Source organism: Lupinus angustifolius, chromosome LG01 (assembly GCF_001865875.1).
Source record: "Lupinus angustifolius cultivar Tanjil chromosome LG01, LupAngTanjil_v1.0, whole genome shotgun sequence".
In the NCBI taxonomy this organism is placed as follows: domain Eukaryota; kingdom Viridiplantae; phylum Streptophyta; class Magnoliopsida; order Fabales; family Fabaceae; genus Lupinus; species Lupinus angustifolius.
In genome coordinates, this window is record NC_032009.1 from 32,168,903 (window position 1) to 32,180,775 (window position 11,873).

An 11,873-nucleotide genomic window follows, 5' to 3' on the forward strand; every position below is an offset into this window, starting at 1 on the left:
CTGATGATGGCCAGAGTAATGTTGCAGAAGGGCTACCAACCTGGAAAAGGGCTCGGGAAGTTTGGACAAGGGAGAGAAAATATCATCATGATACATCACGCTAAAGATCGGTATGGCCTGGGATATAGACCCACCCGGGAAGATAGGGAAAGAACTGCTGAAGAGAAGAAGAAAAGAAGAATGGCTCGCCTAGGGCAGTGGGAGTATGAAGCTGGAGGGATGTTCATCCCACACATTAGCAGGAGCTTTGTTAGTCCAGGCTTGGAACCCAGAATGATTGCTGTTTTGGGAGATGATGATTCAGAAGATGGGGCTGACTACATTGTTCAGTGTCTTCCAGGCACCATTCTCAACAACTGGATAGAGGAAGATGCATCTCCACGAGTGTTTTTAGAAACAATGTAATAAGATGTTATAATCCCTTAGCCATGTCTAAAGCTATTGGGTTTATTTTCTTTCTTTTCGAATAAGGACATCTATTTATTTTTCGTAGAATAGTACAAGTTTTGAATTCAATAAAATGCATTTCTTTCTTCATATTATGTGTTTCATTCTATTCTTCATTTTTACTTGCACACACTAAAACAAGCACACACAAAAGGTAAAACCATGAAAAAAAAATACAAAATAACTAATCACAACATCAACCTAATGCAAATCCAACTTTAACGCCAGAAATAATAATCGTGTTATGAGCCACACATACAATCATGATCATCCAGTTAATCAGCTCAATGAAGGAGATAGTGATGAAGAATGGGAAGCATCACCTGAGTTATTAAGGATGGTTGAGCAAGAGTCCAAAGAGATTAAGCCTCATGAAGAGCCCACTGAGCTAGTAAATTTGGGGACAGAGGACGACAAAAGAGAAGTGAAAGTAGGTACAATGATGAAAGAGGAAGAACGCAAAAAGATGATTCAAATTCTGCATGAGTTCAAAGATGTGTTCGCTTGGTCGTATGTCGACATGCCTGGTCTGGATAGAAACATAGTGGAACACAAGCTGCCTTTGAATTCAGATTCGCGTCCGGTTAAGCAGAAACTACGAAGGATAAAGCCAGATATTTCCCTAAGGGTGAAAGAGGAGGTGGAGAAGACCACGCTGTTTTCTCCTTCATGGATGGGTACTCAGGTTACCATCAGATCAAAATGGCTTCAGAAGATGTGGATAAAACTACTTTCATCACCCCATGGGGAACCTTTTGCTATCTAGTCATGCCTTTTGGTCTTAAGAATGCTATGGCCACATACCAAAGGGCCATGGTAGCTCTTTTCCATGACATGATGCATAAGGAGGTGGAGATCTATGTAGACGACATCATATGCAAGTCCAAATCAGAGGGGGAACACATAGGAAATTTAAGGAAGTTGTTTGAACGACTCAGAAAGTATAGCCTCAAGCTGAATCCTTCAAAATGTAGCTTTGGGGTTAAATCAGGGCGAGTCCTTGGTTTCATTGTCAGCCAGAAAGGAATTGAAGTAGATCCCGAGAAGGTCAAAGCAATCATCGAAATGCCAGCACCCCGAACTGAGAAGGAAGTCAGAGGTTTCTTAGGGCGTTTAAACTATATATCCAGGTTCATTTCTCAGCTAACAGCTACCTGTGAACCAATCTTCAAGCTATTAAGGAAGAGTCAGGCAGTTCGGTGGAATGACGATTGCCAGAGAGCCTTTGAAAGCATAAAGGAATATTTGACCAAACCCTCAATATTGATGCCTCCAGTACCTGGACGGCCTCTTCTAATGTACCTAATAGTGCTAGATGACTCTATGGGATGTGTCTTAGCCCAATAGCCCAACATGACGAATCAGGCAGAAAAGAGCAAGCTATATACTATCTAAGTAAGAAGTTCACTGAGTGCGAGACGAGATACTCATTGCTAGAACGTACATGTTGTGCGTTAGCATGGGCATCTCGTCGATTCAGGCAGTACATGTTGAGTCACACCACTTGGCTGATTTCAAAGATGGATCCTGTGAAGTATATCTTTGAGAAACCAATATTAACAGGAAGGATCGCTCGATGGCAGGTCTTATTGTCGGAATATGATATAGTATATGTGACACGGAAAGCAATCAAAGGTAGTGCCCTTGCAGATTATCTTGCTAGCCAACCCATGGAGAAGACCGAACCAATGAACCAAGAGTTCCCAAAGAGAAGACTGAACCAATGAACCAAGAGTTTCCCAAATGAGTGTATCATGAGTCTATCCTTGGGAGAACCAACAAAAGATGGTGTGTGGACATTAGTATTTGATGGGGCATCCAATGCACTCGGACACGGCATAGGGGTCGTACTCGTATCTCCAGAAGGCGACTTCACTCCTATTACTGCCAGGTTGTGCTTTGATTGCACCAACAATATAGCCGAATATGAGGCATGCGCCCTGGGTTTACAGGCAGCAGTAGAAAAAAGGTTAAAATTCTAGAGGTCTTCGGGGACTCAGCCCTGGCCATCCATCAGCTAAAAGGAGAATGGCAGACCCGTGACAACAAACTAGTACCTTACAAGGATTATATCCATAGAATGGTTGAACACTTCGAGCAGATCGACTTCTACCACATTCCGAGAGAGGATAACAGATTAGCCGATGCTTTATCCACATTATCCTCAATGTTCCATATAAGTGGGAAAGATCAACCTCTCATCAAAATAGAAAGTAGAGATCAACCAATCCATTGTTGTGCTCTAGAAGTAGAGCAAGATGGAAAGCCATGGTATCATGACATCAAGGTCTATATACAGAAAAAGGAGTATCCAGTTGGTGCTTCTGAGACTGATAAGAGAACCTTGAGAAGACTAGCCATGGGTTTCTTTCTAGATGGTGATGTTCTTTACAAAAGGAATCATGACATGGTACTCCTCAGATGCCTAGAAGAGAAAGAAGCCGAAGTAATACACAAGGACGTGCATGAAGGCTCGTTTGGGGAACTCATGCAAACGGTCATGCTATGGCTAGAAAAATCTTAAGGGCAGGTTACTTTTGGATGACAATGGAGACAGACTGTTGTACTTATGTCAGGAAATGCCACAAATGCCAAATTTATGCAGACAATATCAATGCTCCACCAAATCCTCTAAATGTCCTTTCAGCACCCTGGCCTTTCTCTATGTGGGGAATGGATGTCATCGGACCAATAGAACCGAAGGCTTCCAATGGACATCGCTTCATCCTCGTGGCCATCGACTACTTCACAAAGTGGGTTGAGGCATGTTCATATGCCAATGTGACCAGGACAGTGGTACTACGATTTATCAAGAAGGAGTTAGTGTGTAGATATGGGTTACCCAGCAAGATCATCACGGACAAGGCCACAAACCTCAACAACAAGATGCTGACCGAGATGTGCAGTGAATTCAAGATCAAGCATCATACATCTTCACCTTATCGCCCTAAGATGAACGGAGCAGTAGAAGCAGCAAACAAAAATGTTAAGAAGATTGTTCAGAAGAGGGTGGTAACATACAAGGATTGGCATGAAATGTTACCCTTTGCTCTACATGGGTATCGCACATTCGTACGCACATCAACTGGGGCAACGCCTTACTCACTAGTGTATGGAATGGAGGCAGTGCTCCCAATTGAAGTAGAAATTCCGTCACTCAGAATCATGGCAGAATCAGGATTGAAGGAATCAGAATGGATCCAAGCGCGGTACGACCAACTGAACATGATAGAAGAGAAAAGATTAGCTGCTATATGTCATGGTCAATTATACCAGAAAAGGCTCATGAGAGCTTGTGCTAAGAAAGTTCGACCGCGCCATTTTCAAGAGGGGGATCTGGTTCTTAATAAAATACTCCCAATACAGAAGGACCATAGGAGGAAGTGGACCCCAAATTATGAAGGACAATTCGTGGTGAGAAAGGCATTCTCTGGAAGAGCATTGATATTGACCACTATGGAAGGAAATGACCTACCTCTTTCAGTAAATTCAGATACCGTGAAGAAATATTATGCTTGAGAGACCTTTAAAAAAACAAAAAAAAACAAAAAAGGAAGTTTGTGCGTTGATCATGCATTTTTGCATACTTTTGCGCACTCTTTTAGGAGGATGATGTAAACAAATCTCACATGGTGTATACCCTCAAGTAGGTCGTGTTGATGACACAAGGCTTCTTTGTTATTCCAAACACCAATGAAGATATCCCTAGTCACCCTTTTTGAGCCAAGACAATATGAAAGAAGTTTATTCAAAAACAGAACACCTTCGAAAAACACCAATAAACCAGGGAAAGGGTAGTTTTCCAACAAATCTTGAAAAGATCTAAAAGTGGATCAATTGCATTAGAAAAAGAGCCCGCTAAGAGTTTTAGTAAAACCTTAGGCAAAAGCAAGGGTAAATAAAATTATCAAACTAGAATGGTTACAAAACTTTCCTTTTTCAAAAAAGGGAATGGAATTCGTATCCATGATTGAAATATAAGATATGTTGGAAATAGGATTATGGAGAATATGGAGAAAGTTGGGGGTGGGAAACACATCATTTGAGCCTTATATCCTTTTCTTTCTTGTAAACCCCTAACCAGACCACGTTACAAGCCCAAAAAGTCCTTGTCGAGACCCGAAATGTTTGAGATATACATCAAGGGTACCAAATAATTAACTCCAAAACAAAAAAAAGAAAACATTTTTTTTCTAAAATGTAAGCATATATGCATGATCGATACACAAACTCTCTTTAAAAAAAGGAATAATCATGTTAGGTCGAAAACCCGAAAGGGCGATCTAAGCAAAAACTAGGGACACACAAAAAAAAAGGTCTCTCAAGAGAACAAGTCAATAAGTCAATACTGGGGCAAATTTTTGGTGGACCAAAAAATATTAAGACAATTTACTGGGGCAATTTTTGGACAGTCAATGATTGAATAGTGGGGCTCTAACATGATTTGTTATTTATGACCAACTCCTGTAACTCCATCCATAACACAAAAAAACCAAAAAACTTTTGTATTTCCTTTATCCATATATGAAGTGAAGTCATTTTGTTGCATAGCTCGTTCTCATTAAACTTGTACTATCTGTTGAAATTTTAAATATGATGTTCTAATTAGTATTTGAAAGAAAATAGCATTTTATCATTGAAGGATAGGATTAATTGTCGCCTGTATAATCTCACTCCCTGCAAACAGCAATTAATTGTCCCCCGTACAACCTCACTCCCCGCAAACAGCAATCTACAACCAACTGGTGAGGATGCGATGGAGCAATAACAATTGATACCAATCACAACCCAATTCGACTTGAAAAAAATTATTATAGAATTACCATACATAAGCATCTAATAACATGCATTTATAGGCAGTCATATGCATTTTTCACAAAAATGAAATAAATAAAAACATGACTTTTCACATTTATATAACTTGTCACTCCAAGTCCTGGCAGCACATCAACCTGCGTTCTTGGCTTTGACCCTTATGTCTCCAAATTCTGGCACTACACAAACCTGCGTCTTTGGTTTTAACTTGTCGCTCCAAGTCCTGGCAGCACACCAACCTGCATTCTTGGCTTTGACCCTCATGTCTCCAAATTCTGGTAGTACACCAACCTGCGTCTTTGGTTTCACCTTTTTAACCCAAATTCTGGCAGTAAACAAACCTGCGTCTTTGGTTTTAACTTGTCGCTCCAAGTCTTGGCAGCACACCAACCTGCATTCTTGGCTTTGACCCTCATGTCTCCAAATTCTCGCAGTACACCAACCTGTGTCTTTGGTTTCACCTTTTTAACCCAAATTCTGGGAGTACACAAATCTGCGTCTTTGGTTTTAACTTGTCAATCCAAGTCCTGGCAGCACACCAACCTGCGTTCTTGGCTTTGACCTTTATGTCTCCAAATTCTGGCAGTACACCAACCTGCGTCTTTGGTTTCACCTTTTCACTACAAATTCCAGCATTACATCGACCTGTGTCGTTGGTCCACATCCAACTTTGTCACACCTTCCAAGGGCAAACTCATATCATGTTTCAAATAACTTAGCTTTCATGAAGATAAGCACTTGAGACGTTGTCAAGGAAATTTCTATGGACCTTGATAAAATTAGTATTCATTTCTTTACTGGTTGCTTACCATGATATCTCACGAACCTTACTTTGTTTGTTATCAAGTAAGCAACAAGTAAAGAGGGGCAACTGTGAATACCCACTTTTATCCGGTCCATTGTTCAACATTTAAAATAGTCTCTAGTGTATATTTATTAGAGTTATTTTGTGTAATATCGATATGTATGATGTTAAAGTTTGTGTATAACTTCTCGTAATAAACATTGTTTGAAAAAAAAGTTTGACGGGCTAGAAGTTAGGCCTTTAAATTTAATCATCAATTCCTCAAACTGATTTCTTTAATTTAACCACTACATTGTTCATAACTTTATAGGTCCTTTTCTTTAATTTATTTTAGTTGCAATAAACCTTATTATGGTAAATACTCATAAACTGATTTCTAACAATAAAAATATATATTAATATTTAATTCGAAAATAGGAAATATCTAATAAACATATATGATTAAACTGAAGTAAGATACTGGTTGATAATAATCCCTGAAATTGGGGAAGCAGTAGGTGAAAGTGGGGTTGTTACCCAACTTTTAGGAGGGGAAGTTTTTTGGCATTAAAAAAGGAGAAAGTGTTGAGAAAAGGAGAAGACAGCACGAAAAAGAGAAGGAGGTAACAAGTACAAAAGAAGAACTGAACAAAAAGGGGCATTGGATAAAAAGAAGAAAAAAAAAGCATAATGTTATTAAAATTAAAGGCAAGAACAGAGGAATCAAGGATACAAAAAGCAAGGTATATACAAAAGGGAAATCTAAAACAGGTTAGTAATCATGTGTATTATTAACATTTTTAGTCTTTAACATAATGCATATCATTAAGTCCTCACAGTACATCCATGATAATATTTTCGTGCTAGACTTTCAGTTTTAATTATTGTATGAAGTAAATAATTTTCGTTAAGCTTTTACCCAGTTTCAAATCATTTTGATGTATCATCTTTATGCTTCCCTTCATCAACAACAAAAACAACATAAATTAAATACATGAATACAATTGTTAACCAGTGACTGATATTTTGAATCCCTAATCTATAACCAATATTTTCCACATTCAGTAAACCTTGGATAAAAATATAAAATGTAAGGATTGAACCGACCCAAAATTTCTTAATCACCACGATGATAGTCGTCCATGGTGGTCGACTTGGAGAAAAAGATGAAGATTGCAGAGTACCCTCAGGGTCGGAGAAGAAGAAGGAGATGAGATGGTTAAAAGATTCACTCTCTTCCCATCGCCGTTGGGACCCGAAGACTCCATACCTATAGCCAAGTCGTGTTCCAAAGTGGAAACGCAAGCCCCAATCGTCGTCAATGTCATGAACGGCGCCACCGCCACTGTCAAAATGCACCTCAGGCTCGGCATGTCCCCTCACGGTCAGGTTGACCCGAGTTCTCGTACCCATAACAGCCACCGTGAGTGGCTATGCCCTTTCCTCCGCAACCATCATTCAGATCTCGTTGATCCTCCGCCGGTGAAGAACTCTTCATCCAGTTCATGGAGTGTGACGACACAATGAGGAAGAGCAATCCTCTCTAACCTAATTTGCCCAAAATTCCAATCTGGTTCTAAAACCCCAATCCTCCTTTCCTTATTCACATGCATAATAATAAGCTAATAATAATAATAATAGTAATAATAATATGGGTAACCGTGTGTTACCCCCAACAGCTCTTTATCTAATAATAATAATAAAAATAATACTTCTATTCGTTCTTTATATTCATCTACTTATTATATGTTATATTTTGATTGTTGTTTGATTTATTATATTAATGAGATGATCTTACCCCAAATTAAGTTAATGTTTACTTATTAATCATATAAATGTAGTATCAATGAATTTAATAACAATATATTTTAAGCTAAAAATTGTGTCCTTTTTAATAAATAAAAGTATTTTCATGAGAATGTAATAATGAGGTTACGGCTCGTGTCATATCTTACTTCTTACTTTGAACCAAGTATCGGTTGTGCTCATTTATACTGCTCCTGTTATTTATCAAAATGAGAAGATGGTTAATGATCCATGTCGACTCTTCGTTTATTAATTCTCTATCTTTAAAAATATGTAAGTCATTTAAAAGTAAAAAAACAAAAAAAAAGGTCTTAAGTATTTTTTTTGGGATTTAATAGAGGGGTTAAAACTCGTATTGTATCTTTCTTCTCACTTCGAGTCGAGAATCGGTAGCGATCACTTGTACTACTTCTGCTATCTATCGAAATGGAAAGAAAGTAAGCAATCAATGTTGATTCTTCGTCTATGAATTCCATTTCAATTAAATTCAAACAAATTTCTAAGCTTTACTTTATAAAAATAATAACAAGTTTTAATTGTTTTAGGATCCAATAGCGAGGTTACAACTCGTATCGCATCTTTCTCTTCGCTTCGAGCCGAGAACCGGTCGCGGTCACTTGTATTGCGTCTGTTATCTATCGAAGTGGGAAGAGGGTAAGCAATCAATGTTGACTCTTTGTCTATTAATTCCACTTCAATTAAATTCAAACCAATTTCTAAACCTTTTAATCAAACCAATTTCTAAACCTTTTAATCAAACCAATTTCTAAACCTTTTAATCAAACCAATTTCTAAACCTTTTAATCAAACCAATTTCTAAACCTTTTAATCAAACCAATTTCTAAACCTTTTAATCAAACCAATTTCTAAACCTTTTAATCAAACCAATTTCTAAACCTTTTAATCAAACCAAATTAAATTTTTTAAGAACTATGTAGTCTTGATTTCCCTATTGCACCCGGGGATACGTAGGAGCAATATGAACTTGTCAGACACAAATAAAAATATAAAAAATATTTTGTTTAAGCAATTTAATTTAAATAAATTAAGGGTATTCAATGTATGCAATTAGTTAGGGTACCGTTTTATTACGGGCGAACGGGGTGCTAATACCTTCCCCAATTTGTAATCAACTCCCGAACCTGGATATCAAAAATCCAAAAGCCCAATGTGATTTGGGCTTTAAAGATTTTTCTACATTTTTAACCATAAAATGTAGTGGCGACTCTAAGAGGTCGCGTGACCGAAAATCGGGGCGCGACAATGATCATGCTCAACTTTAAAACATCAAGAGCATATCTTTTCTATATATTTGGTCAATTATTTCATACACATATGTGCACTTCCAAAATACAATATATACACAATATATATTTAATTACAAGCATTAAGCTTAAAGATAATATATATATATATAACTTAATTGATATTCACAGTTTTTGTAAGTTGTTAAAGTATATGTATAAGATATATATATGTATTATATATGTGAGCAATATGTATTTCTTATATATTGGGGTATTATGTTATATGAATATCTGCATATATAATATATATAATTATGGTTTGATCAAATATATTCCTCTGTATTTGGGATTTTCAAATACTATACATATTGTTTTCAATTCTTTTTTAATATGGTTATTGCATAAAACATGTACCTACCATCATGAGCATTAAATATGTGATTCACTTTGTTTTAAGACACATAAATAATGATTGAAATTAAGTTATATATATATATATATTATCTTTAAGCTTAATGCTTGTAATTAAATATATATTGTGTATATATTGTATTTTGGAAGTGCATATATGTGTCTTAAAACAAAGTGAATCACATATTTAATGCTCATGATGGTAGGTACATGTTTTATGCAATAACCATATTAAAAAAGAATTGAAAACAATATGTATAGTATTTGAAAATCCCAAATACAGAGGAATATATTTGATCAAACCATAATTATATATATTATATATGCAGATATTCATATAACATAATACCCCAATATATAAGAAATACATATTGCTCACATATATAATACATATATATATCTTATACATATACTTTAACAACTTACAAAAACTGTGAATATCAATTAAGTTATATATATATATATTATCTTTAAGCTTAATGCTTGTAATTAAATATATATTGTGTATATATTGTATTTTGGAAGTGCATATATGTGTCTTAAAACAAAGTGAATCACATATTTAATGCTCATGATGGTAGGTATATGTTTTATGCAATAACCATATTAAAAAAGAATTGAAAACAATATGTATAGTATTTGAAAATCCCAAATACAGAGGAATATATTTGATCAAACCATAATTATATATATTATATATGCAGATATTCATATAACATAATACCCCAATATATAAGAAATACATATTGCTCACATATATAATACATATATATATCTTATACATATACTTTAACAACTTACAAAAACTGTGAAGTAACAATAGTCAATATCCAACAGTAAGACATTAGTGCACATATAATATACATATTACATAAGAGAGTCATAAAGTTAATGTAATATTCATGTACATATTTGAATATAGACATTAGTGCACATATAATATACATATTGCAATGATTCATAATACAAATTACTCATAATTCAAATTGAAATAAGTGGAAGCAGATAACATTTATCTTCATTATTCCTAAATACCCAATTTTCATAACCAATAGTGGAAGCATAAAAATCCTCAAGTTTGAAAAATTAGGGTTCATAAAAAATTGGGGGAAAACATCTTTAATGAACCTAAAGCTTTGATACTACTTTTTAGATATTTCTTGATGATTGGTGAAATATCAATCTTAGATCTTGAATCTCATGATTATCACACATTATATAAAACAATGATACAAAGTGATACATGAATTCATGTTCTCTGATCTACTCCTTTGATATACCTTTTGAGAGAACTATTTGTGATTTGGTGTATTGAGGACCATAATCATTCCTTATGTGTTAACTTATAGGATTCTCATTATCTCATATAGGCCAACCATTTGGGTATCCACTCATTAAGCTCATATTCGTTATGAGTTTTAGAAGTTTTATAGGTTGTCATTAATTAGATCACTTGTTTTTAACCCCAAAATAAATAAATAATTAATATAATTGTATTAAATATATGATGTCTACCATAATTAGAAATTATGAATTTCTAACGCATTAGACAACTATAATGTTCTTTATAAGTCAATTCTCCACTTAAGTTTTGTCCATGTCACTGATATTCGGAGGATAGGAGCTTCCACTTTACAAGCACCGAAGGCATAATGGAATTATAAGTGAACAAGTGTATCTTAATTGGAAGAAAACAACCAGTCTTATAATCTTATGGTGAGATCGGTGCAAATAAAATATTGATTTTTAAGTTTTATCTAATTGGTGTATTTGTGATTTTTCTTGGTTGTCCTTTCCTCTATAAATTAGGTTAACTTTGATTTAATCTACTATTTTTATCACGACTTCTGACGGCATGGGCGGTCGGAACATCTTACAGGTTTGGTTGGAAAACATTTGGGCCTCAAAATTATAGAAAAATCTAACAATGTGAATATTATATGTCAAAGCTTGAAAAAAATTGATAATACAAAATAAATTATGAGGTCAAAATAAAAATAAGTATACATTATATATCAAAATAATTTAATTATAATTTTTGAGTGGAGGTCGAAGACGGGACTCGCCAGCCTCCCTCAAACCCTAACCAGACCCTGTGATAAAATTTAAACAAAATAGGTCTCAGACAAATTGTGATAACTTAAAACACTTTATTTTTGGGATCATCTTCTTAATGAGTTTTAAATGGTCTCATACTCACCTTAGGTCAAACCATATTTCAACTATAAATATTAATCAAATGATAATATAAAACAATAATTATTAAGACCAATAAAATATTGAATGAATTTTTTTGTAAAGTAATAATCATTGATAAAACAATCGATTTAAAAATAAATAAATAAAGAAACATATTTATCACA

At 35.1% G+C, this 11,873-nt stretch overlaps 1 protein-coding gene across 1 annotated transcript; it reads left to right on the top strand.

The window, feature by feature from the left end:
- On the top strand, window positions 2,381–2,971 carry LOC109335641. Its single transcript, XM_019571831.1, has one exon. It carries the CDS (start codon window positions 2,381–2,383, stop codon window positions 2,969–2,971), a length of 591 nt encoding a protein of 196 aa, XP_019427376.1.